The following is a 26,869-nucleotide window of genomic DNA, read 5'->3' on the forward strand; positions in this document are numbered from 1 at the left end:
AAAATCACAAACTAAAGATAAGTGCATAAAGAAAAACTGAAGAAAGCACAACGGTAGCTGATCTATACAAGTGCCTTTTTTTATTCACATTAACAGTGCAGAAACAAAGATTAGACATGAATAGCCCTACAGGAAACATGCAACAGAAACATATTAAGCATTATGTTTGAGCCACAGACTACAGCCTCTGCAACTGTAAACAGGAATTCATTTTGAAAAAGCGCTAAAGAAATTCCTCCCATATAAATAAGTTGTTCAATGTTCCACAATACTGTTCAAATTTACCTCCACTGCTGCTGCAATAAACTGACAATTGTATCCGAGCTTGATATCAAAATCTGTTAGTCTTCGCCACACAGCTAACAGAGGGCCCAAACACAAAGCAGTAACTCAGTTTTTAACTTTTGGTCATGTCTTTAAAAACCCTTAAAAATGTCCATCAGAGAACACACTATAAATTCAGGCAAAAAAATGATTATTTCTCAATCAACCCAAATCTGTAAAGGCAAGTTCAGCTGAGGCAGGTCTGTCATGAGACCTGGGGCCCTGGTGCTACTTATGCAGTATATTGTTGTCTGAATGTTATGTCAGCCCCATCACATCAGTTTCAAACCAACTGCACAGTGGCCGCTTGCAAGTACCCCTGCAGGAACTGGAGAGCTTCTGCATTTAGGCTGGTGCTCAACATCGAGGGAACCTGAATTCAAAGTGTGCAGAGCAGAAGAAAGAATTACTCAAGATTCTCAAAACCAGAAGCCCTTTCATTTGTCAATGATCTCAACAGCTGTTATTTCCCACCACCACCAAGACACCATTACGTTATTGAAATGATAATCACAAGACAGCATCAAGTGGCCTTTGGATAAAAGCATCTGCCAAATAACTAAATATAAATGTAAGTTGCTAAAACCTTTCCTCCATTTCTACACATACCCTTCCTGGACAAGCAGTAGAAAGCTTGTGGAGTGACTGTGCCAACAGGATCTTGGGATTTCCAACAACATCTCCAATTGGATCGTGCTCCTTCTTTCCAGCAAAGGCCAGCTGTGAGAATGCTGTCTGGTAGCCTGGTGTGTCTTCAATGTCAATGAAGTGCTCATCATCTGGAATGCTGTCATCTTCTGGCAACTCAAACAGGCCAATAAGAGCCTGTAGTAGTGGAGTCCTGAATCCAGTCCAGACAATAAAACCCAAATAATTGCCCTTTTACTCCAAACAACACATTAACCAACAACCTGCAAGTTAGTAACTATCAGTACAGTATTGATTTTTTAACTTAAGTCTTTAACATAAGTCTAACAGAAAAATGTTGTCGCCATAGTGTCTTTAGCGAAGTAACTATGACTATGAAGGCAATGACTATTAAGTTGCTTACCAGAGTTTAGTGTACTCTGTGTCCATCATTGCAGGACATTCAGTAAGGAGTTTTGTAATACCAACAGCGCAGATCTTCTTCTCAACTGCTCCAGAAACCTTCTGAACCTCTGGAATAACAATTTTCTCCAGCACCATACCAAACATTCTGCAATACAAAAAGCAAGTGTTATTAATGCATTTTGTTCCTAATCATCTGCCTGTACATTTAACACAAAAGCACACTGGAGACCCACAAAGTAGCCTTTTGTTACTAATATCAGTTAGTATTTACCACTGTATTTGGAAACATTTCTTGTTAGCATAAATCCTTTGAGCTGAACCGTTTCATTTCCTATGGAAGAGACGGCTAGTACTCACTTTATGTATGCATATAAATGCAGTGCTTTCCAGAGTATACCACCAAATAAAGTAAAGTACCAAAATCAGTCCGACTCCTCTCTTTCCATTTGAATTATCTCACTATTTCTGTATTCACCAGTGTGTCACTACAGCTTTCATCCAACACAAGGAGCAACCTTTAAAGTTAATAAAATAAAAAAGCTGAGATGAGTAGTTTCTGTTTTAAAGCTCAGTCACACCTGCCATGTTCTAACAAATAAACTCACTGAAAAATATATTTTGGTTAACATGTAGTTTATTTGGGGGCAAAAAAGACAAAAAACAAAAACCTACTTTGGCTGGATACTGTCAAAAATCTCCTGAAGTGCAATAGCTCCATATTTGACACAATACAAGTTGACGAACACCAAGAAACCTGAGTATGAGAAAAACCAAAGAAAACGTTAATGCTTTAACTTCACATTATAAAGACATGATTTAATAAATGAGCTGGTACTACAAAAATTTTAAACTGATATCACATACATAATAGTGACATTATAGACTAAAACTAATATTTTTGGCGAATGACAGTGTACAATGGTTTAATAGGACTAATAAGAAGAGTGCTACAAACTCTTAATGAACTTGGTTGTTTTGGAGCTTTGCAGCCTCTGGAAGAGCAAAATGAAGATCTGTTTTCTGTACTGAGTGATTGATTCTCTGGTAAGAGAAAACGAAACATGTCAAAACCACAAGTTACAATGTAATATAATCTATTTCATTACTGAGTAAACAACTAGTCAACTTACGGCGGCATGTGCTCTATGATACTGTTGAGAAGGTAAAAACCCTGGTGATCGTTAGCCTTCGAGGCAATAAGTTTTTGGAAAACTCCGAGCAAGCCAGGCTGAGGAGGAAAGATAAGATCCACTAAGAATATACAGTGAAAGAAATGTATAATCTCTTATATTAACTATGAAAGGAGCACAGACAAAAACTGGAGACTAGAACACTGCCTTCACTTACTATTTTATCTGCAGCTGAGCCAGCAATAGTGGCACCTCCCTTTTCCAGGTAAGCTTGAAGCAATCGGACAAGTGGGGGAATGTTTCCTGTCCGTTCCCAAAGAACAGGCTGCAGCAGATGAGGAAATAAGGCCATATAGGAAGAGGGAATAGAGTTGGAGTGAATCTCCAGTAGGAGTGACATCACTTGGAACACATATGGAAGAAACTCTGTAAGAAAGTGGGGGAGGGGGGTAATCAGTTGAGTTGCTGATGATCAGTCACCATCTGCCATTATTGTTTACATGAAATACATTTTGCTTCACAGGCGTTTGACAGACCCTGAACATCATTCTGAAGAATCTCAGTGAAGACAGGGAAGAGTGCTTCCTCAAAGCTGCTGACAGTAGCGGGGTTGGACTTGCAGGTAATCCGTATAGACAGGCACAGGGACTCAAACAGGTAGTGATTAAAATGAGGTTTGCTGGGATTCTGAAAACAGGTGCAAAATTTGAAATAATTAAGACATTCAACCTGAAAAAAGTCCCCTAAGGAAACCTATCTCTATTTATGAATGATAAGTGGGAGTGGGTTACCTTGCTGACTAAGAGGAGCTTATGAGTGAGCTGACCAATCAGAGTCGGAATATAGGGAACAATGGCCTCCTGCAGCAGGGAAAAGCTGCGCATGATGGCTTTAAAATTAAGGAAAACAAAAAACAAAGGCATGATGTAGCTACTTAAAATAACTTTGGAACTGTACTGACACAGATGTGTCATGGGGAGCATTAAAATTAAAATATTTACCTTTCATGATGTATTCGTTTTCTGCAGAACCAGGAAGTGCCAAGGCCTTGAACAAGTTGTTAAGAAGCTGTTCAATAAAAGGTGCCATCTCTGCAGGTGTGATACTGAAAAACATAAGACAATGACATGATGAAATAATGAGTTAGCAATTATAGAGATGAATGCCAAAGTTTGAACAGACCTTCTGCATTACCATGCTGTTTGATCTCACTGTCTAGCACTTTTGTTTTTTTTAATTACAGATGGTAAAGCCAAAATTGAATTTCTGCCAGTGTCTGGTTTGTTGTCAGGCTCCAGTCAGGATTTGTTAATTTATTAATAACATAGATGTCAAAAAACACACCAGCCAGATACGCAGGATGACATTTCTTTATTCCAAAACTACTGAGTTTTCTATTCATAACCAACATCGCACTATATGCGCCAATTCAGCATTTCCTTGTATTGCAGCCAGTGAATTGCAACATTTAAGGTGAAGACTCAAGAATATGGACAATATTCATAAGTGTCCTGACTTACATAATGAAGAAACATGTCAAACACTGGAGTAGTAAGTGGTCTGGCTGACACTGCTAACCAAACATGAGTAGAGAAGATTCAACATTTATCTTTTGTGTGGTGTTTGTTGACAACACAAATATATTCGAAAATGACCAAAATTAGCATTTAATATGATGGAAGTTTCTGCAATGCTGTGGCTGAATATAGTAAAAGATGGATAGACAAAGAAATCCAAGTAAGGTAAAACTGCCAATATCATGTATGGGTTATTTCTTCATAAACACTACCAAATATTACATATTGAGCCCTTCAAGCATAATGATATCACCAGTGGTAAAATGTTGGGGCTAATTTGCGTCAAGTACATTACTTCATACTCACAGTGTGGCGTTGTTGGGGCCTCTCATGGTAAACAGCCTCTCCAAAGCATGTGCAGCATAAGTGTGCTCCACGGTGCTCTCTGCCTGTAGGTGAGTTATCAGGAGGGGAACTGCATGTAGCAACTGCTCCTTAGGAAGCTAAAAGAAAGGGACCCAGAACAAGTCCTCTGTAAGGCAATCAGTTTTCCACGTGATATTCACCACCTTTGAAAAAAAGCGTGATTTCATACCTGACTTCTGAAGATCATGACATACTTGATGGCATCTGCCTTCAGCACTGGGAACTCATTAACTGAAATTGGAAAAAAAAATAATAATGTTGATTAATGTACATTCATAAAAAGATTTGGGACATTCAATTCTCCCCAGTTTGCTGATCCTGTTAAAAAGGTGCAAAACACTAAAATGTTGCAAGATCTACAAGCCATCTCAGTTGTCCTAATATGTTCTTACCATTGGATGATTTTAAGTCTGGGAGAATATGGTTTACAAAAAACTCAGTCAGATTCACCAACTCATTGGCTTGTGTTATACCATGCTAAAAAAGGATAGAAAAACAAAGTGAGTGATTTATACCACCTACACAACAAGCACAGCTAATAAATATCTATAGCATTACAGTTATAACACCTAAACGTACCTTTTGTGTCTGGGCTTTAGACGCTAGTGACGTGACTAAATAAATGGCAGCGTCCTTGTGTTTCCAATTCTCTCCAGGGTTCTTTGCGTACTCTCCCAGCATAGAGGTCACATAACCAGAGAAGATTGCTGTGACTGGGCCCTCGAAAAACTTACAAAGGCCTCTGACCAAGTCACATGCTGCCCTACGGCGAGTGTCAATGTCTGAGGAAGAATGGGAAAAGGGTTAAAATCAACCAACCATTCTCCAACCAACCAATTGTCTAAATAACCAAGCCTACTGAGTTTTCAGCAATCTTGCATGACAAGATAGCAATTTGGCTGGTAAGCCAAACTGTTGTTTCTGCTTGTTATAATATGGATGTTTTCATTTAAGGTGGTGATAAACAATCATAATATTTACCAGATCCTTCAAGGTCCCTCCGGATGTATTCCTCAGAGTTATCTTCAAAGGCCTCCTCGTCTGCACCTAATCAGGCAACGAGCAACCTAGTCAGTATCTCTAATTTCAAAGATTTGTGTCCAGGTAAACAGAGCCATGAATCAGCTTGTTGCTGATATTTCCAAGATGACTGATTACAAAGCAGTCACTTACTTCTGAACTCCATGTTGGGCACAATGACCTTCTCACAAATGCTGGTGAGTGTGTTCTGGTCTTCAAATAGATGCTTGTAGTGTGGCCTTTCGCACACTGAAGCCAAGAATTGGATGGCATTGCTTACGAGCTGCAAAGACACGGTGTATTGTTAGTACATGAAAAGTGAACACATTTGCTTCAAACACATTGAAGGATCAGTGCTCTCACCAGGTCATATTTAACTTCCTGGCCAGTAGAAACTAAAAGGTTCCAGATAGCAGTTACAAAGCGGGGCAGATACGGTTGGAATTCTTCGTCATACTTCTGAGCGTAAAGAGCAGCATTGTCACAGATCTGTGACTTGAGCAGCTCCAGGAGACCTGCTTCCTCCTCATCCTATGGAGTTGTCATATTTAAAAAAATTTATTATTATTAAAAAAAAAAAAGAAAAAAAAGAAAGAAAGATAGATACATGTTGAGAAAATCTTTATACCATGGCACTGTTAAACTTATATAGTGTTAGTCGAAACAAGATACAACTCACATCTGTTTGTAGAAGCTTATTGTCCAAAGTCAGTAAGCCATGAAAATTTGTCATCCAGGTTTCCATGTTGTCTTCAAAGAACTCTGGGAGGTCCTGTGTCATTACAGAGTACAGTTACAGGAAAGTCTTCACACACATATTTATTATTAAAAACAATTACAACGAATTTCTACAAAAAAACAAACTGAACTCTACATGAAACAAATTCAACATGACTTATGAAAATTCTAGTGGATGTTTGCTTTGCATTGCTGCGATTATTTCTTATTTTGAATTACTCAAAACTAACATAACTTGATTCTATGTACCAATAGTTGGTACCAATTTTCACAGCACATGAGATGCTAAAAAATGCAACACTTTCAGTGTTCAGCTACATGTAAAGCTCGAGTGTTTATCTAAACGCTTAAGACACATACCAGAACCTTTTAATACTGACAAGAACATATCGCAGCACACAAGGATGTGTACAAAAAGCCCTTGGGCACAAACTGAACTGACCTGGAAGTTAAGACTGTAGAAAAGCTTTGAGATCAGTGTTAAGGAAGAGAAGAGGACCTTCAAGGCATTCACATCTGTAGCATGAGTCTGACACAACTCAATAGTAGCCTATAGCAAAAAAAGTAAATATACTATAAATATCTCTTCATTTTAATATGGCATAATAAATATGTCAGAAATTTTAATATTTATTTCATTAAACAAATATACAGTTATAACAATTGGAAATCATTACTAACCTTAAAAAGCTCTGTCAGAGGTAGAGCAAATGTGTCTAGTACTAGTTTTATCTCTAACCAAAGCTCATTTGACTTAAACTCATGGCGGTACCTAAAAGAGAAAAAGAGGGGTATGTTTTAAAATGTGTGTAAAAGTAATTAAAAACATTACAACTAAATGCTGAGTTTTACCTCTTAAAGAGGGAATGTGCCGTACGGAGCACTCCATTGATAATGTGGAAGTCTCCACTTCTAAAGCGGGTTACCATCTCAGTTAGCAGGTCAGGCCATTTTTGAGGGAAGTCTTCCCTTCCAATGATACTGATGGCATCGCTCATCTGTGGAAATGTAAAGAATAAAAATGGCCTAGGCTTAAAATCCTAATTTTTCACTTAAATTACAACAGGATAACTTAAACCCCTTAGGAGAGTAAGATCTGTGAGGATGTACCTGTTTTTGAATTTGTTCAGGGCTGCTGAGCATCAAATTTACAATGTTGGCTTTGATTGCTGTTCGGTCAGGGTCAGAGATTTTATTTGGTTCATCTTCAACCTTTAGTAAAAGTAAATCATACATGTGGGAGAATCACATTACTGCGCAAATCTACCATAGTTCTGTTTGCACTGTACAAAATGTTACTATAAATTGTTAATAACTTTAGCCACCATAAAAAAAAAAAAACTAACAGAAAACACACACCCCGTCCCACACAACCATCAGCAGCACAGAAAAAATTATGTTTCTTAGAGACTCACAATACGCCAGTTTCTTTTGATGTAGTTCTTAAATGTAACAGCAGCACAGACACGGATCACGTTGTCTTGAGACTTCTCTAGCAAGGTGAGCAGTAACAAGGGATAGTTCTGGTTTCCCTCCACAGATTCAAGAAACTTCTCAGCTAAAAAAAAAAATGTTAGAATAACTTATATAAACTAATATCTGAATGAAAACAAAATACTTAGAAAACATAAAGAAGGGTCTTTTTTTTTTTTAACCTGGGCGTCTGACAGTGGGGTCTGGGTCCAGTGTTTTCCTGAGGAACTCTGTGAGGGATTGTAGGTTAGCATCATTCAGCTCCATGCTGGAAACTAAAGGTGAGAAAAGCAGAGAGGTAACGGGTGATGCTTTAAATGTTTTAAAATTACTTTGTATGTTCCGAGTTTAATTAATGAGGAAAGCGCTGTAACGCTAGTTTTACTGCTAGTTCCACTTATTCAACGCTCTCCTAGTGTTACCATGTTAGCAGCTAACCTAGCTATACAGCCCATATCGAACATTAGCTGTTTGGCACTGCTGACTTCAGATCAGTTTATGCAATCTAATGTTTATGCTAGCAGGCTATAAAAGGTTGTCTAGTCTTCTAGAAAGTAAAATAACGCGCTACATCAACTTAGCACATGGCGGTTGGGAAATAGCACAAACTGGGACGTATAAACATCTTAGCAATATCATGATAGTTATTAAAATGTCTCTTACAACACAACGTACTGTTATCTTCTAAAGTTGCACGAAAAACAGTTACACAATTCCAGTGAATAGACTTATCCACCAGCCGGTCCCCTCACACTCAGCATTGCTAATATTAGCAAGCTAACGAGTTAAGTGCTAAAGATAAAGTTAGCCATTTTCCGAACAGTGCTGATTTCTCGCAAGACACTGGATTACGATCCAGCTTTCAACTTTAAATATCGTAGATAGATATGATAACTATTATGGGACGTCTTACCACTAGGTAATTTCAGTCAGGATGTGATCAAGAAGCACCGCAAACCGTATAGTCGTGCTCACCGTGCCAGATTTCAAATGTCTGGAGCAAACGGAACTGCGCGGTCAGTGTACTGCGCAGGCGCAGACGCTCTACAACACGCCCCTTGTATGCAAGACTCTCAGGAGCACCACTAGTAAATCTTTTGTATTATTAATTTTTTATACTATATGTTATAGTATAGATGTTTTCTGAACCTTACATGTGGCTCATAGAATATTCTTTACAAGTGAAGCATCTCAAACGTCAACATAAAGGTCTTAGTAATTACAAACAGTTCACATTTTAATGATGAAAGCATGAAGGCATCCCTCACAGAATGACAATCTTAACAATAATGCACTTAGAACAGTTAGCCTGAAACATTAAACAAAACAGCTTTATCACAGAAAGCAGCTCATGTGAATACAACACATTTTGTAATGACAACACCAAGTGAACACTTTTAGCGAGCTTAACCCTCTTCCTGTTTCACAGGTTGGAGAACAGAGGCTCGTAATTTGACCATGCTACATGTTGTGCATCTGACGGATGTTAAGTGTGTCTCGCAGCATCAGGTCTCTGAGTCGCCAAAGTGCATCTGCCATTGTTTTGTGGGCCCCTTTGCTCTTCAGCCAATGGGATGGCAATCTGCTCTCTTGTTCTTTTGTTAGACGCACATCTTGTTTTTGAACTGAAATAGCATAAAAAGATGAACATTAAAAAATGTCATTTGGAATAATTTATTAATTGTTGATGAAAGGTATTTAATATTGACTGCTTTTCAGTCAACAATTTATGTGTTTAGCCCATCAAAGAGTCCAACTACATATAAGAATGAATTAATGCTCCAATTATGCTTATTGAACTAAAAAAAGTTCAATAATTAAGACACAGAAGTACATAGATATATAAACTTTATTAGCTTGTGCAATTAAAATGTTATTTAAATAGTAGATTTAAATACTGGTAAATACAAAATTCACCTGAGAGTGCTTGGTCCCACTTGCTAATGGTAGAGGATTCTGCGGTAAGACCCTCGATGTATCTGAGGTATGCCTCAGAGTGCAGCAATCGTTGAGACTTGGCTGGTGGGGAAACAAACAGTGGGGTGGACGGCTGCTGGAGTGCAGGTTGTCCTATCTGACTTTGTCCTGGATATGGTGGTGGAGCCTGCTGCCCTGGGCCCATCAAACCCATCTAATAAAAATATTAGAACCTGATTATCTCTCTCAATAGGCACTTCTGGACCAACAGTTCTAATTTATGGAGTACCTCCTGGAAAGCTTCTCCCAGAACTATTCCCCTTTAGGGCCTTTTTTCAGCTTGTATTCAAATCACCAAAAGTAATGGGGGCTAGCTGACAGTCTGTATCCATTTATACATTTATATATTGATTTGTTGTGAGTCTGTACCACTTCATAATACCCAATAAAACGTGTTTTGTCAACTTTCCTTTCAGGCAAAGGGCAGTAACACGTCATATTTAGACTCAAAAACCTTTTGTTTTCCAAAGTTAATTATTTTGAAATGCTATGAACACAAGTCAGTGGTAAATTCAAGCACAGTTTGCTGAAAAATAGACTGTTCGCCTCCCCAGGAATAAAAGCGGACACCATTCACTCACTCGCAGGAGCTGGGCTGAAGGTTGCTGAGATCATCATGATCTGAGGTCTACATCATGAGATCTCAATTAAATTAATTCTTTTGGATAAAGTAACCATATCTTCTAATTCTAAATTAGAGCTTTTTTGTATAAAATCAAAATTTAATAGAACAGAACTCCTCAAATACAACAGGGTTTGTGGTTCCTGTGGTTTAGACACACGAAAAGGGGGAACTTCTGGTTATGGATCTAAGAAGTATGAAGAAGATCTTCCAGTCTGGAAGCACCTATTAAGATTGGTTGTATGTGGTCTGTTGATAGAGGCTTTTAACACAAGGTTTGCTTTTAACATGATTACATTTGACAAAACAAAAAGAAATGCTTAAATAGCACTGGACTTCACTCTCAACAATTCAAACAATATTTAAAAAATAGCTTGACATGAAAATTACCTAATCAATTTCATTACAGTATCTCAGAGTCTATGCACTCACACCACAAAGGTCTGCATCAAGGCAGTACCATGCACCTAAACTCTGATCTTACATATAGTTTGCAATGACAATTTTTTTTCAGAGCCCAATAGATTACCTGGGGTCCATGAATATTTCCTGCTCCAGGTCCACATCCCATGCCATTGACACCTTTGGGGATATTTAAAATAAAGACACTGTTAAAAAGTGCAGTAGGCATGCAAACTCCAATATTGTAATTTTAATTCACACTTAGGAATGGGAATAATTAAATCAGATTTACTTTTTGCATGTTGAAACAAACGCTGATTGAAAATATATGCTCTTGACTATTAATCAAGTTAAATAGCTAGTTTAGATTGTCACTATGTTTGTAATTGTTAATGAAACCCATGAAGATACTAGAGCAATGAATTGCCTCTATTCTTAAAAACACATCAGTGTGACACACCATTGCACTAGGTGACTTGTTTTGTATTTTTGTAAATATGTGCACAGTCAGTTATCTATAAGTAACTTCCAAGACTATTTAAGGTCACTCTGCATGTTGAAATACACCTTTCTATTGCACTGCTCTGACCATTTGGTAGAGCAACAACTCATGAATCCCTGTGTTGGTGGATCATCTCCAGTTCCCTGGAGAAGACACCCAAGTAACCCCAGTAGTAGCACATCGTCTATATACAGCTGTCCAACAAAACTTTCCTCATGGAGATCAATAAAGTATCAATTATAGTTATAACATGATTTGGAAAGACAACAGAGACAAGATAAGAGCGAAACAGCAGAAGCTAAAACCAATCCACCAAATGATAGCAAAGCCAACCTACAGAGTCTGGTGGTAAAGCTGCAGTCAGTGTTCAGCTATGATAAGGCAGATAAAGTATTGTAATTTTTATTGATTGGGATAATCTGGAGCCAATGCTGCAGGAGCTATAAAGACAGGAAAGACTGAATTTGTGACAAACTTATCATATGTGGCAGAATGAGATACAGAAAACTTGTTTAAACAGAAAACACCACTTCAGGCTTATCAATGTGTAGTTTTCAGATAACAATGGAGGTCTCTGCAACACACACATAAGCTAATTCGGGTACTGGAAGTTCATAGAACCTACAGTTAGTAGACACAATTCATTATTGGTTTTAGTATCTTTATGGTATTTCTTAACAAAATATATAGGATTACCAGCCTTATCCTTTAAGGACCTTAGCCTATTGGTACAGGTAGCCCCTCCAGCAAGTCAAATTGGTAGACAGGAAGAAACTGTGTGACAGGTGGGGTGGCTATGATAGCACTCTTACCAAAGTATGGCGTTCCAGGAAACCCAAACATAATGGGAAGAAGATGTTGGGGATAGACAGGCACGTGATGTGGTGGTATGGCAGGGATATTAACCATGCCTTCAACATGGCCCTGTGGGGGCATCATAGCTGACCTATATGCACCCATCACACCTTCTTAGGGAGGGATAGTAGTAACACAAAGCAGCAACATGCATCAGTCAAACATGCACTATTTAACTACCAAGCATGCATTAATATGTTAATATATAGTACAGACCACTGCAATGGGGATGAACAAAAGTAAAAAGGCAGAGAAATGAACAATTAAAACAATTTGGTGCATGTGTACTATGTTAAAGCACTGATTCATTTTGAGTCACAATCCTTAAATGGTGTGCAGGAATTTTTTCCTGTCTTGTTCTCCATTCAAATGCAGACCATCTGTATAGTTGGCTAAATGGCCAATAAATGCTAGTTCATGTGGAGTCCATGTAATGGAGGCATGGAATTATAAAGGGTGTTGTACACCAATCAAGGTTTGGGCTTAATCAGGTGAAATCATGTTAGAGGCGACATACAAAGTCATGAAAACACTGAAATGGCTGTGATTAGGGAACTTAAAAAGAAAACAAACAACAGAAAATCAATCTAGTAGTTCAGCTTCTTATTCCTGCCACTAGTGTAGACTGGGGGTCCATCTGCATCCATGAGGGGTTACCTGACACAGGCGTCATGCTGGGATTTAGCATCCCCATGGGGGTTGGAGGAGGTACCACCCCCATCAGTGCCCCTACTGGGGTACCTGCTCTAGGGGACGTCTGATGATGGGTCCTGTCACGCTCCTGCTGCTCTGCCACTTTGGCTGCACGCTCTACAACAAATTAAGACAAATATAGTATTAATATAATGTTTAAACTTTACTTTAAATTTACAAACAACTGTATCACTACTACAATTGATTGGTTTGTTAAAAAATAATAATTTCATTAAAGGTAAGAAAAGGTTCTCCTCACCTTCATACTCTGCTTTCCGGGAACTCTCCAGGTTCCTCCACTCTGTGCCCACAAGACGGCTAAGCTCCCCAAAGGAGAAATCCGGGTGCTGGGCTTTGATGACCGCTCGCATCTCACTGCTGAACAGGATGTAACCACTCATGTTGATCTTCCGCTTTGAGCCCTCCTTCTTTGACAGGCCCTTTATGGATTTTGGTGTGGACTGCAGCCATACACAGAAAGCCATTTAGAAAATACTCTATAGATTGTAAATACTGACTTGTTTGAGAGATAGAATTTTACATTATTAATGAAATTGTTCTATCTGGACCTGTGGAGGAGTGTAAGGCATGATATCCATGTCACTAGACATAGAAGATTGCATCTGAGGAAGAGACTGGTCCCCTAACTCGCCATCGTCTTCCCCAAGATCCTCTAGCTCCTCATCTGTCATGTCAGCAAACTTAGCCTCCAATTCCTCAATTTTCTTGTTCAGTAGAGGGGATGGCTCCTTCTGGGGCACTATGAGCTTCCTGTGACAATTATTTAAAAAATATCTACTGTTGAAGATATCCACCTGTTCTTTCATTTAGGAGTAAATAGTTGAAGGGAATAAAAGTGCTCTGTTCATTAAACTGAAAACAGGCATTAATGATAAGGGAACAGTGAATTTATGACAAGTGCATGTTTACATCATTGATTTGCTTATCATTCCTTTCCACCTGCTAATGGTGACATATACATTTATGTACATTTTGCTTACCTAAAATAGTATATTTCATCTTCCACAACCTTTGCAGAGAGTGAAAAGCGCTTAAGACCTTTAAACTTCTTCATCTGCTTCTCACTCTCAATGTAGCGACTCTCACAGAGCAAAACATTCTCTTCAGGCACTTCTGTTGGCCGGCATGACAAGTAGTCTTTAAAAGATGACACCACACACTTTCCTGTAAATAAAATAAAAGACTTATTCTAGGAATGCAATTAAAAATTTCAATAGATTATAAACATTAAATAATACTTTTGGAATATCAGATCCTGAATTCAGTTTAACAAGGTGTACTGTGAGAATACCTATGATACCTATGATGCAGGTCATGGGACATGTCTCTTCCAGGTTGCTAAGGAACACTTCCTTCTTGTAGAACATCTTAGTGGGCTCATGCTCTGTTTCCTCTGGATGGATGAAGATGGGACCAAAGAAATAGCCTGCTCCATCTCGCATCCACATTTTCTCAATTCTGTTCAATGCAAAATAAAGAAAGAGAGCTGCATGTGAGGTGGAAATCAGGAGAATTATTTACAGATAAATTACTATGACACTGCTGTGCCATTGATACAAGGCCTCTGTGTTCTATTATTTCTGACCATATCAATATACAAATTATATGCTCGTGACTAACAGAAAGAAGGTGATTGTTTTTCCACGGACATCTTAAAAGAAAAGCACTAGGGCCCTTCACAACAAATTGGATCAATGCGTTTAAAATGATGCATTTATTTAAAAAAGCGAAAGGTAACAAAGAAAATTTGTAAAGTATGTAGTGGAATACATAAAAAAGTGATAACTCCACCTGCCCACTCTGTGGCGCACTAGTCCATGAGAACCAATATAGACGCAATCTCCCACTTTAAGCCACAAGTTGTTGTAGCAGAGTTGCTCGTAGTACTGGCACCCTGGCTCCCCATTTGTCATTTCCATTGGAACGTCCTCCCTCTCCTGCAAATAAAAAATTGTTTTTTAACAGTAATCTGCAACTTTGTATGTGTATATTTATTCAATTTCTGTAGAAATTGTAGAAAGAAACTGGCATTTACCTTATCTACAATACCATCTGTGAGTTTGCTTTCATCAGGGATCTCTGGTGGTTTCTCCTCTTGTTTAGGGGCAAACATAGATGCCACACGTACCACAGGTAGGGGTACTTCTCTGGGAACAAAGCGAACTGAGCTCAGGGGCATGGTCCACATCTTGATCTTCTTAAAAGATTTGGACTTGGCAGAGTAACGTGATTCACAGACATAGACGTCCTCTGGTCTGAAGCCTTCTGGGTGAAGTTTAAAGTACTCCTAAAAGTCCAGATGTAATAAAGGCTTAGTCAATGCTCAATCTACACTGCAAACTACTATGGTTTAATAATACAGATGAAAAGGATAGCACTTACCTTCACAAACATGACCACACATTTGCCCAGAATCTTGCTGATTGGAGCTTTGTTGTAATAGTCACTCTTAAAGACTTCCTTCTCCAAGAACTTTCTTGTGGCAAGATGAAATGTTTCATTTGGCCTGTAGAACCAGCATCCATACAGCCATTTCTCACCTGCATTTATTATAGTTGGAAAAAGCCATAACGGGACGATTTAACTCTTTGTAAGATGCATATTTTGAGAAAATGTAATAATCCACTCTGCACAGTGTTCCATGAAGGTTCCTTGCACCTTCATTCACATGATGTGGGACTACCTTCCAGTGTTTCAATTTTGGAATCAAGTGATTTTTAAGCTTTCACATTTCTTATTAATGACTGTGCCCATGACCAAACCTATACTCATTTTAAATGATTTGTCCCTTTTAAGTGTTTCAATGTATAAAAAAGGATTTTGCTGGAAGGTGTGATAGCTGCTAAGAGGATGGTGGCTGCATAATGAAAGCTTCCTCATTCCTAAATATCGCTAGTGAAGCCAAGTCACACAACTAGTTGAATGGAGATCACCTGAATACAGTGAATCTCTTTAAAGAAAGTAGAAAACTTCCAAAGAGGATGAACACTCTTTTTAGCAATGTTTAAGACTGACTGAAGACAATGAGTGAACAAATCTCGTACAATCTGTAAATACTTTTTTTTAGATTAATATTGTTCTCTAATCAATGCGAAGGAACTGACCGGTGTCATCTTGCCAAAGGCGCTCAATGTAGATGATATGGGGCTGGAGGTTAGGCTCTGCAGGCTCCACATATACATAGTCGCCCACATGGTACATACTGTCCTTGAAGCTGCAGTCCTGACTGTATGTGCGCTGCAGGCTGGTCTGCCATGATCCACCGATGGAGTCCTCCCTCTTCTCAGCTTCTAGGTAGACACAATATATTCAGCAATACAAGACCACAAAGACACTATGATGCACTGTGATTATATTGAGACACAGAACAGAATACCCCTTTTCTCCTCTTCCCGCTTGATTTTGTCCTCCTCAAACTCCTTGGGTAGCTTCTCTTTCTTCTCCTTTTCCACATCACTATGCAGATGTTTGGAGGTATAGCTGAGAGCTGGGGACATCAGGATCTCTCCATTCTTACACAACTCATCTCTGATTCGAATAAAAAACTGCTGCAGCTCTACAGCATCTTCAAAGATCTCAGAGTCAGTCCTGTAAAAAAAACAAAAGTTGTAACACTAACTTTAATACAAATAACCAACAATTAATGCAAAGGATGGTTTGATGATAAACAGTATTTTACCTATTCATCCGTCTGGCCTTTTCCAGTACTTCAAACATGTGGTCCTGAAATACATCCAACCTCTTGTAACGTCCTCGGTCTACATTAGTTCTTATAATCTCAAAATTGAGTCGTGGCTTCTCTGGATTTGCAGGATCAAGGGCAGGAATCTCAGCGAGGGAATCACTATAGCAACGGCCCTCATCATCTTGGTGACCAAGCACAGAAACAAAGAGGCTGCGGATAAGCTCTTGAATGAGACGGGGCACATCAGGCACATTGGCATCCTCTCCTCCCTCCAAGTCCCGCCTTGTTTCTAACAGCACCCTGTGGAGCACCAGAGCATCACGGTAAATCAGAGACTCAGGTTCGTTGTAAGTGCAAGCATTGTTGAACATGAGCACTAAGTCCTCCACCAGTGCATCAACGTCCTGGTACTTATTAGCCAACATGTGACTCTTGATCTTCTCCATGTCTACAGGTTTCTTGATGGCAATATAGTAATCAGGAAGCTCAGCACGAGATGGTAGTCGCAGAAATATTGTGCTGAGCCGACGGCCACGCTTGTCTGTGTAGTTTTTGACAGCTTCATAAAGTTCATTCAGCTTCTGTTGTAGAGGCGTTAGATACTTGGACTTCTTCAGAGTAATACTGTTCTTTCCTGCAATCAAACAAAGTGTATGTGTTATTGGGAACCAATCATTTGCTTTTTTATAGGTAACTAAGCCACACAATTACTTGGCTTTAATTTTATCAAATGAAATAAAAACTTGCCGATGGAGAGACATACTTATTTTTAACTTCGGGGACATCATGTCATCATCATCGGTCGCTGGCCCAAGATCCTTGCGTTTATCTTTCATAATCTTCTCTAGGATGTCAGCATCATTGTAAACCTTACACACACCAAAGAGGTCCATCATAAGGGGATTTTGATTTCCATAAAGCTACAGTTTACTTACTTATCTACAATGCGCACACAGAACAATTCCTGCATTTTTATAGTGTTGGCTCTGACAAATAATTACAGTTAGTTGTCAAAAGGAGCTTGCATGCTGGGGCACAGCACAGACAGAGAGAGATTGATTGCAGAGGCTTCCTTTTGTTGACAGATTTATAACAATGGAGCTTTTTTGAGTGCACATATTGACCAACAGCTAGTCAAACATGCTAGACTTCTATACTGATGGGTTTGCCTCTTAAATTCTAACTTGACAGTTTGCAAATTCTGCCGCAACTAACTTTTTCCAATCTGTGTTCTGCAGCGTTTTTTTAGTCTTTTGTGTTACATTTTGATTATTTCATTTTATGTAACAATTTTATTGTAAATTTAACATTTACATGAACAGCTCTTGTAGTATTTGCTATTATTAGCAAATTTCACACATGCAATGGAATTCTGACATTCTCCTGACTTTGTCAGGAGGGGGTGTATGTGAGAATGCAAAGGTCCGAATGACACGCACCCAACATTATCCGGCATTTATCCTTCCAACCCCCTAGTACAATGTCCATATTATATGCCTGAGCCAATGCGTGCAGCATGCTGCTCTCTCGCAAATTGTTGAAATGATTAAAGCGAGCAAATGGGGTGATGATGTTGCTGTTGTAGTTGAGTGAAAGAATTTCTTTTTTTTTAAAGATAGATGGCTAAAAACAAAACACTGTTTCCCACAGTTTAAGTTTTCTATCATGTTGTGCCTTCTGTGTGGAAATTGAGAGACGTTTCACACATGAGGACACTTCTCCCATTGTGTGTAAAACGCCAACTCTGGACAATATCCATGCTGATTTCCTTTGACATTGTCCGGAGTTCATATGTGAAATGGGCAATTGTTGCTGTGGCAGCATGTGTGCAATAAGATTGGGGACGTAGTCACTGAAAGAGCACAAAGTGAAGGGGGAGTTGTTGAAGTGTTAACTGAAATGTCGACAATCCTTTGGTGGAACCAGTGACTACACCTTTAATTATACCCTATTTAAAAATTTTATTCTCCATTATATCTTATCTACTGAAAAAACATTAAGGATTGAGAAGTCAGACACTTACAAAATGAAAAGTTAAATATCTTACCTGGGAGCCTTCCTCATTGTAGTGTCGTGCGTTGCGAAACATCAGCCTCATATCTTCCACTAATGAATCTTCAGTCATGTACTTGTCTAAGCGGATGTTGTGCTCAATGGTCCTGAGGTCCATTGGTTCCAGGATGACCTTGTAGTAATCAGGATAGTCTTTTTTCGATGGCTTGACCATGAACAGATCACACAGTCTTCGACCAGTACCAGCTTCACGTGCCTCAGTCACAGCTGCTAAGAGAGCTTTCATTCGGTTTTTCTTTGTGTTCTTCTTGTGACTGGAAACAAAATGCAAGTCAACTCTGCCTCAACACATAAAAAAGCCAAAAACAGAAGGCAAGTAAAGAAACGTAGTTATGACAAAGTGCACCTTTTTCTTTTTGTACTACTGGTGTCAGAAGTGGCAGAGGAGAGCATACTGTCTCCATCATCATCATCTCTCTGTAAAAGCTCCTTTCTCTTCATCTAAACAAATAACAGGTGATGTATAACTCATATTGTTACAACACTTTGTAAAAATACCAGAAAACTGACAGAATCCTGCCACATCTTTGGTTTTAACACACACACACACACACACACACACATACACACACACACACACACACACAAGGTGTTACAAAAGGTCCACAGCAAATGTATAAACAAATTTAACCAAATGCCAGAAGTTCTATTCATTGGCAACTGGACATGCTTGTAGTGTAGTGCTGTGTTGCCAGCTGATTAGAAATAAAGAAGCCTTTCTGATGAGAGTTAAAACACCTTTAAGTATTACAAGCAAGTGCAGTTGCCCCTGAACAGCCCTCATGGGATAACCATGAACTGGATGACTCAGAATTTCCACAGACAGAAATCTAAAAAAACTTCACAACCGCAATCTATGACAAATGAAAAGATGGGACTGACCTGCTGAATGTGTTGAAGTTTGAGTGCACGCTTGTAGATGGAAGAGTGTGGAACATTGTAGCGTTTGGCATTCTCAAACATCAGTATCAGATCAGAGTCAATATGCTCAACATTCTCATATTCATTGTTCTTCATCTTGTTCCTGTGGGAAATTACATGCTCTCACATTTAAAAATGAGAGGACAGAAATTCTGTAAATACTCTTAAAGTTAAGTGTGTTATTCCACAGGGGTAGAAAATAAATAAATGTTCATGAAACAAAAAATAAAAGCAAAGTCCAATATATGAACAGAAATGGATATATTTTTTAATGCTTGTCATCATATTATCATTTCCACTACAATACATACCAATAGAAATCGTTTAAAATAGGTGGCAGATATGCAAGTCTTTTTAAAAGTATGCATGAGTTCACGCTAAATTAGTTATTCTACCCATTGATACTCAAATCTGTTTACACTGCTTCTCATTCACCCATTCACACTCACAATCACACACACACGCTGCTATGTAGCTGGCAAATGCCCACCGGGAGAAACTAAGTTGGGGTTCAGTGTCTTGCTCAAGGACACTTCAACACGTGACCGGAGGAGCCAGAAATTAAACCAACAACTGTGGGATTGATGGACGACCACTCTACCTCCTGCACCACAGTCACAGCCGCCCTAATATTTCAATGAGGTGATTATGGTTTAGACAGGAATGGAGCATATGTCATAGTGTGTTCTCAGTTGCACAGGAAGGTGAACTGTGCGCATACAGCCATAGGCCATGATATCGTACTGTGTAATTTGTTTTGGGATGTTAAGTGTCTTTTACAAATATTTACTGTATTATAAATTCTAAGATCCAATAATTTTCATAATTCCTAATCCAATATTTCCATTGTTGTATTTTATCAGTTTTTACTGCATCTCTATTCCCAGCAACACATTGTTTTGCATTTGCATTTGTAATAAAATTTTCCAACCCTGTTTCCAACACACTTTGAAATGCACTGCTGGCATCCATTTTAACAGTAATCATTCAAATAAGCAATCACATAACTCAGTTTTAACATTTCATTTATCTTTGTACTATTATCAATCAAAGTTAGATTAAAAATGACTTACAATTATATGAATTTTGTTTTTATTGACACACAGCATTCCAATGTTTTAGAAACAGTGTTGTAGAAATATCTTTTTAATTCTTTTAAGTATAATAACATAAAATGTTGATGTAAAAACAATTTTATGACATTATATATACGTCCTATAATGCTGTAGTGACTGACACCACACAAGAAAGTTGACAGTTAAACTTGTCTGGTTGTTGTGTTGAAAGTAAAATAACCACAAGTCTGCTCTTTTCATGCCATACTTGATTTGTTGGAGGCAGATGGGTTGGCTAATCTGGTGATAGTAGTTGGGGTAGTCCTTTCTGGAGGGCAGCTGCAGGAAAGGCTCAGAGATCAACTGGCCCTGGCTGTTCCTGGCACCTCGCACAGCTTCATAAAGCTGAAAGATTGGGTTACTCATGTCCATGTTAGACATCAAACTCTCTGCCTCAGATTCCCCCTCATCATAGTGGACAGACCCTGAAAAATACAGATGGTATGACAAACCTATTATACTGCAACAATGCCTACACCATTTCCTTGTAAGGAGATTTATAATCAATGCCTTGACAAACATTTCTGTTTATTATTGAATCAAACGTACCAGAGAGTATGCCTTCCTCATCACTTTCATACTGAAGAGCCATGGTGATAGCTGAGAGGCGATCTCCCTGGGCAGACCTTCTATTCCTGATGCAAACAGACAGAAAAAGCGAAATAGTGACAGATTTAAAAGCAAAATATTACATCCTTCCACATTAGTCCCAATGTTGTTAGCTATGTACCTGATACGAATGCTGGATTTGATTGGTTCTCCATGCTCCATCTCAGACTTCTTCTGCGCAAAAATCTTTTTAATGGTGTTTGCATCCTAGAACACAGGAGATGGTCAAAGGTATATATGGCAAACACTGCTAATAACATGTACTACCAATCATATTTTCAATTATACATTCACCTTGAAAACCTGTGATCCAGGCTCATTATATGTTTTGGCATTCTTGACCAGCAGGTCTATGTCTTTAGCCATGGCACTGACACTCCTGTAATGACCCAGCTAAGAGCATATTAAGTACATTGTATCAACAAAATGTTGCCAACAATAAAAAATTATGAATCGCAATGCATATATATGAAAGGGGTGTAAAGGCATACCTGAATCTTTTGAGCAATGATCTTTAGATCTATTGGTTCCTTAATGATAGCATAATAGTCTGGGTATTGCTGAATGAAAAAGACAAGCTACAAATTAAAGCCAAGTCTCTGACTTCAGTAGTATAATTTTAAGTCATAAGAATGTGCTCATACCATTTTGGAGGGAAGTTTCTGGAATAGTTCGCTAACCAGACGGCCAGTAGGCTCAGTGTATGATACTACAGCATCAAGTAGATGCTCAAGGATCTCTTTCAAACACATAGGTGCACTCTAAAAAAGTTTGAAGTCAACTAAATTAGTTTGGGAAATGTATCAACCATACTGTACAGATGTGTCTAATAGTGGTAATACCAATGCACCTTTTACGTCATACATTTCTACATCCCTTTGATTTCCTACAGAATTAAACAAAAATCTAAGACTAGCAAAAATTTCTTGTTTATCCTTTAATAGCCTGTACAAAATTATTATTTCTTCTTAGAACTGCTGATAAATAAGTGAATTATAGTGATGTTTGTTATTGTCTTCGATCACTAGTGTACTGAAGTAATCGAAGTGTACTGAAGTGTCTTCAGTCCTTCTGTTAGTCATTCAGCCCATTTAATGGACGAAATAACCCACTTTTCTGTTTGCTATCATCTTGTGTAACACAGTCAATATGGACAAGGAAACTAAAACAAATTTCTAAGGACATCAGGAAGAAAATATTGAACCTCCATGGTCTAGGTAAAGTATCCAAGACAAACTCCAATTAACATGATGTTTAAGTGATCAGAGTTTCTAGTAACATTAAGAAGTTTTAGGTTATGTCACCATAGCCAATCTTACTGGGTGTGGTTGAACAGAAGAAAGAGTCAAATGGAAAAGAATTATCTTCAGCTTCAAAACTGATACAAGTTGACCTTTAAGATTAAGTACAAGTTAAAACTTGATTTAGCCACTTTTGGGAAAATGTTCTTAGGAAAAATAATAAACAAAATAAGAGCCCTTGGCAAGTCACATCAGCTCTACTTTTAGTGAAGAAGAAACAGAGTGTGAATAAATGTAAATAAAACACCTAATGTGAAAAAAAGCGGGCTCGGTTACGTTACGTGACGGTTTTGTTATGTGGCATAGGATGCCCTGAATCTGTGCTTGCCACAGTGAACAAGATAAAACCTATAAACACCAAACTTGAGTGGTCTGCTATCAGCCCTGATACTGATCTTGTAAATCTATGGAAACATGTGAGACTCACAGTTCATAGAAGGGACTCATGAAATTTGTAGTTATTGTAAAGTGTAAAGAGTTTTAGCCAGATCTGTCTACTGCATACACACTGGTAATACACCACAAACTGGTCTACAAGTATTACTATGGGTCCTGAGAAGTGTTTTCCTTAAAAAACAAAAATCTAAAACTTTCAGCAGTGCAGTTGGTAGAGTCATTAAAAATCCAGTAGCGGTACCTCATCCTCAGTGCACCCTCCAGGGTTGTCTTGTGCATCATACCCATCTTCCTCATCCTCATCATACTCCCCCCGCTGAACAAATTCATTCTTGGTACGCAGGTAAAGGTCCCATAGTTTACAGGCTGCCCTGTACTCAGGACTGTCCGGCTAAACGCATGAAATACAAGTTAATTTTAAGAACCCAACTTATGCATTGATATAATTTTATTTTCTTTGTTGCATTTATTTTTACCTTGTAATAGGTTTTAGCATTGTTAAATAACAACTGAAAATCACTGGTGAGTTGTTCAACATCATCATACTCCTCCATCTTTAATTTCTGCTGGATCTTCATCATGTCAATAGGCTGAGACACCACATGGTAATAGTCTGGTTGATTCCTGTAACAAATGTGAATTTAAATTCTGTGTCTAAAGCATATGTTACTCAACTCATAGTGAAGAATTTTGGGAATGGAATTATATATACAGTGCATAATTTATGATCACCAATCCTTGCTCTTACCTTCGTTTGGGAGCTCTGATGAAAAGCTCACACAACATCCTGCCCTGGTCATCTTTGTAATCTCGGATTGTGTTGTACAGTTCATGACATACAGCAATCTGCAGTGCAAAGATTTAACACTGAAAAAGATCTACGAACTTTCCCATGGTAAATGCTTAATCAATATGTGTGGCGGTGTCATTCTAACAGTATAAAATCAGTAACTGAAATCTGTAAAATTACAGGATCAACAGTTGGTATGTTTGAGGTCCTTCTCCTCTTTCTCCCAATTGAAGACACTAACGATGAACTTTGGCTATCGTCAAAATCTCCTCCACTCACACTGCTAGAGGGAGATGTCGCTCTTCTCCTTTTCAAAGCCATGACGAACCTCTACGATAAAGACAAATTCCATTAAACAAATACCCCTGTATGAAAAATGGATCAGAACTATAAAAAAATATAATTTCGTAATAATATCTTAGCCACTGCAGCAGCCTTAATTGCCGATAAGGTTTCAATCCTTACCACATGATGCTGTATAGTTCTGTTCTCAAGAGAAGAGTTTGCAAGACAAAGTTTCTAATTTCCATACAAAAATCACTTTTATCATAAAGAAATTACTACAGAACTGATTTTACAACAATATTTAGAGCTGGCAGTGGTCTTTCATGCTACACACAATCATAGCATTTACAAATTCTGTTCAATCAAGAACAAAAAAACACTCCAAACAGCTTCACAAAAGTGTTACTGAAAAGTATAAGTCAGGGGATGGATATGTGTAAATTTCCAAGGCGTGTGATAACCTTTACAGTACAGTTACATCCATCATAAGTAATTAAAGGAAAATGGCAGACTTATAAATCTGCATAGGGCAGGCCGTCCTCAAAAACGGAGTTACCGGGCATTAAGGGGACTAGTGAGGGAGGCCCAGTAAGACACTAATGACTCCTGTGGAGTTACAGGCTTTAGCGGCTATGATGGAAGACAACTGCTGCCCATGTTCTTCAGCAGTCGAAGCCTTATTCTCAGCTATAGAGACTCTGAAGTCAACGGGAAAAAGGCTTTAAGCTGAGAAAACCGAAATTTAGTTTTCTGCCCATAACACCAGGCAGTTTGTTTGGCATAACCCGTATCATCACAAACAAACTATCGTGACGCTGCATGGTTCCAGCAGCATTGTGCTGTGGGGATGCTTTTTGACAGCAGACTTGAAACAAGATTTTCTTTCTAGCAAGACCCAAAACATAGAGCCATAGTAAAACACAAATGGTTTTGTTCTGGAGTGGCTGTGTCAGAGCCAAGACATCAATCCAAGTGATAATTTGTAAGTGGATTTGAAAAGTTCACTCACAATCCCCATGCAGCCTGACAGAGCTTGTACAGTTCTGAAGACTGAGGAAAAATTGCAACGTTCAAATGTGCAAAGCTGATCGAGACTCATCTACACAAGCTCTGTGCTTTAATTGATGCCAAAGGTGTAACTACTGAATACCTGAGGGAGATGAATACTTAAACAGTCGCTTACGGTCAGTCTTTTTATTCATTTCGATCACCTTGAAGACATGAGTTTTAACTACGAAATGAAATAAACATTTTACTGATTGGTTAAAAAAAAAAGCCAAATTCAATTGACTATGATTCAATGTTGTAATTTGCATACTGTATACATTGAACACTGACACTGTAAATATTCTAGGGCCAAAGAAACTGACATGGGCACCTTTCACCTCTGTCCCAGCAGTTAATCAAATACTTTACCTGAGAGCAGAAATCCACTTCCAGTCTAGATTTTAATAAAAGTGCTCTCGTAGAGTAACAGAATGACAAAATCCACTGTTTTTTTCCAACATACCCTTTGGCCTCCCAGTAGGTTTAAGATACATTATTTTGATATATGTTGATAAAGGTGACAACTCCTGTTTTGACCTGGAATGACATTTCTGCCAAAAGAGGACCAACGTCGCTCCGTTTGACCAACTAAAAAATGACAGATCTCCCAGGAGACAACTAGCTGCGCACAGCCTGGAGTCCAGTATGTACACATCACCAGTAAGCTAGCATTGCGAGCAGCAGCTGTCCACCTCCGGGACGGAGTGTCACTCAGTGTGGACAGGTACAGAGGATAGGGCAGCTAACATTAGCTACACTAAACGATTAGCCCTCAACATCAGTTAGACTGAGACAAAGGCATCACTGTAACACCGGCTAACGTTCACGTTACAAAGCCATTGTTACGTGCACCGACATCACTTGATGTTAAATATTTTCGCTTCACCACTTGACGGAGATGTGTGCTTACCTTTTGTTAACGCGTTATGAGACCCCCTTAAATCTAAACCATAAAGAATGCCAATCACTCATCGATTTTAGACGGAAGGACACAAGAGTGAAGTTAGCAACAATTCAACTGCCACTTCCGTTTGTTCCACTTCAGAATAAAAGCGTTTCGCATTTCTTATAGGCGCGTCTTGCATGTTTGCGTTTGATTTTCCCTTATCTGTTTGAGAAATAGGTCGTATAGTGGCGCCTGCTTTAGTACTTAGAAACCATATCTGTGACATCTGGAAATTGACCCATGTCATCTGGACCTTTTTCGTCTTTGAAACGTTTCTCATCCCCAGTGGCTTCTTCAGTCTCGGAGACGATTCAAAAGCAAAACGACGTCGCCGAGGGCACGAGTGCAATGCAGTTCCTGTTAGTTAAATTCCCTTTGACACATTTTATCATCGCCATTAAATCTCCTGATGTTAAGTGAACAAAACAGAGGTACATAAATCTGTTCGTCACCTGTGTCAACTACTCGTTTTTACAGACATGAATCCTGTTTTACATCATATTTGTAGGGTCATGTCCAATACATGTGGCTCCTTTCTCTCACCATCATGTTTGCATGAATGATTTGGAGAGACAGTCATGGCAGCAGGTTTTGCACATAGATTATTTGTCTCACATCCGTGCATTCTTGATATGTTACTGAGTGCTGCAGAGTGTGTTTTTCAAGTTACAGGTTCTCTACAGGAAAGTAGTGGTTTTCTTATATAGTCTTATAGTCCTGTAGCAATCAGAATTTGAAGTTGTGGCCTATTTAAGACACATATGAACAATATGGTAACAATTTAATCAGGCTTACTAATACTGAGCTTATTAGTTCAGAGATTCTATTATTTACTAGTAGTTTTGATAACATTTGAAAACAGTTTGGATCACTAATAAAACACAATAACTGCATGACATCAAATCGAGTTCAGCTTAATGAAAACATTGAAAACAGTTCAAAAGCTCA

General features: G+C 38.6%; 2 protein-coding genes across 8 annotated transcripts; both read right to left on the bottom strand.

The window, feature by feature from the left end:
- Positions 1–58: 58 nt before the first annotated feature.
- Positions 59–8,741, bottom strand: cse1l (CSE1 chromosome segregation 1-like (yeast)). The gene is made up of 25 exons (XM_067504666.1): positions 8,595–8,741; positions 7,864–7,956; positions 7,624–7,766; positions 7,319–7,420; positions 7,061–7,206; positions 6,890–6,980; positions 6,651–6,758; positions 6,150–6,242; positions 5,834–6,001; positions 5,624–5,753; positions 5,432–5,497; positions 5,030–5,232; positions 4,843–4,927; positions 4,620–4,681; positions 4,391–4,527; positions 3,509–3,612; positions 3,299–3,396; positions 3,044–3,194; positions 2,725–2,933; positions 2,508–2,605; positions 2,333–2,418; positions 2,050–2,131; positions 1,376–1,522; positions 934–1,165; positions 59–697 (listed from the first exon to the last, which is right to left on the bottom strand). Exons 2-25 carry the CDS (start codon positions 7,946–7,948, stop codon positions 608–610), a joined length of 2,916 nt encoding a protein of 971 aa, XP_067360767.1. The 5' UTR covers positions 7,949–7,956; positions 8,595–8,741; the 3' UTR covers positions 59–607.
- A 150-nt stretch (positions 8,742–8,891) lies between these two features.
- On the bottom strand, positions 8,892–26,022 carry pbrm1 (polybromo 1). Of its 7 annotated transcripts, none has more exons than XM_067504664.1 (30): positions 25,886–26,022; positions 23,824–23,973; positions 23,602–23,699; positions 23,330–23,477; positions 23,095–23,244; positions 21,801–21,917; positions 21,648–21,716; positions 21,451–21,549; positions 21,278–21,363; positions 21,097–21,182; positions 20,756–20,972; positions 19,394–19,535; positions 18,858–18,952; positions 18,486–18,765; positions 17,202–17,307; positions 16,433–17,072; positions 16,130–16,341; positions 15,858–16,040; positions 15,136–15,293; positions 14,789–15,040; positions 14,545–14,690; positions 14,054–14,211; positions 13,734–13,917; positions 13,302–13,503; positions 12,992–13,193; positions 12,697–12,849; positions 11,997–12,152; positions 10,810–10,862; positions 9,599–9,812; positions 8,892–9,306 (listed from the first exon to the last, which is right to left on the bottom strand). In XM_067504664.1, the coding sequence occupies exons 2-30, from the start codon at positions 23,962–23,964 to the stop codon at positions 9,143–9,145; spliced, it is 4,911 nt and encodes a 1,636-aa protein (XP_067360765.1). In that variant the 5' UTR covers positions 23,965–23,973; positions 25,886–26,022; the 3' UTR covers positions 8,892–9,142. The 7 variants fall into 7 exon arrangements, with proteins under 7 accessions (XP_067360765.1, XP_067360762.1, XP_067360764.1 ...); XM_067504661.1 differs by having other exon boundaries at positions 14,045–14,211; XM_067504663.1 differs by having other exon boundaries at positions 11,997–12,149; positions 15,858–16,043.
- Positions 26,023–26,869: the final 847 nt, after the last annotated feature.

Source organism: Channa argus, chromosome 5 (assembly GCF_033026475.1).
Source record: "Channa argus isolate prfri chromosome 5, Channa argus male v1.0, whole genome shotgun sequence".
NCBI classification, from domain to species: Eukaryota; Metazoa; Chordata; class Actinopteri; order Anabantiformes; family Channidae; genus Channa; species Channa argus.

Excerpts from the sequence above, each read along its gene's own strand:
- cse1l (XM_067504666.1), bottom strand. The coding sequence starts at position 7,948 with ATGGAGCTGAATGATGCTAACCTACAATCCCTCACAGAGTTCCTCAGG. Across the intron at positions 7,421-7,623 it reads TCAAAAGAAACTGGCGTATT|GTTGAAGATGAACCAAATAA; the intron begins GTGAGTCTCTAA and ends CTTTTACTAAAG. Across the intron at positions 2,606-2,724 it reads GCTCAGCTGCAGATAAAATA|CCTGGCTTGCTCGGAGTTTT; the intron begins GTAAGTGAAGGC and ends TTTCCTCCTCAG.
- pbrm1 (XM_067504658.1), bottom strand. The coding sequence starts at position 23,964 with ATGGCTTTGAAAAGGAGAAGAGCGACATCTCCCTCTAGCAGTGTGAGT. Across the intron at positions 19,536-20,755 it reads ATCTGCCTCCAACAAATCAA|GAACAAGATGAAGAACAATG; the intron begins GTATGGCATGAA and ends AATTTCCCACAG. Across the intron at positions 9,813-10,809 it reads GAAATATTCATGGACCCCAG|ATGGGTTTGATGGGCCCAGG; the intron begins GTAATCTATTGG and ends TATTTTTATTAG.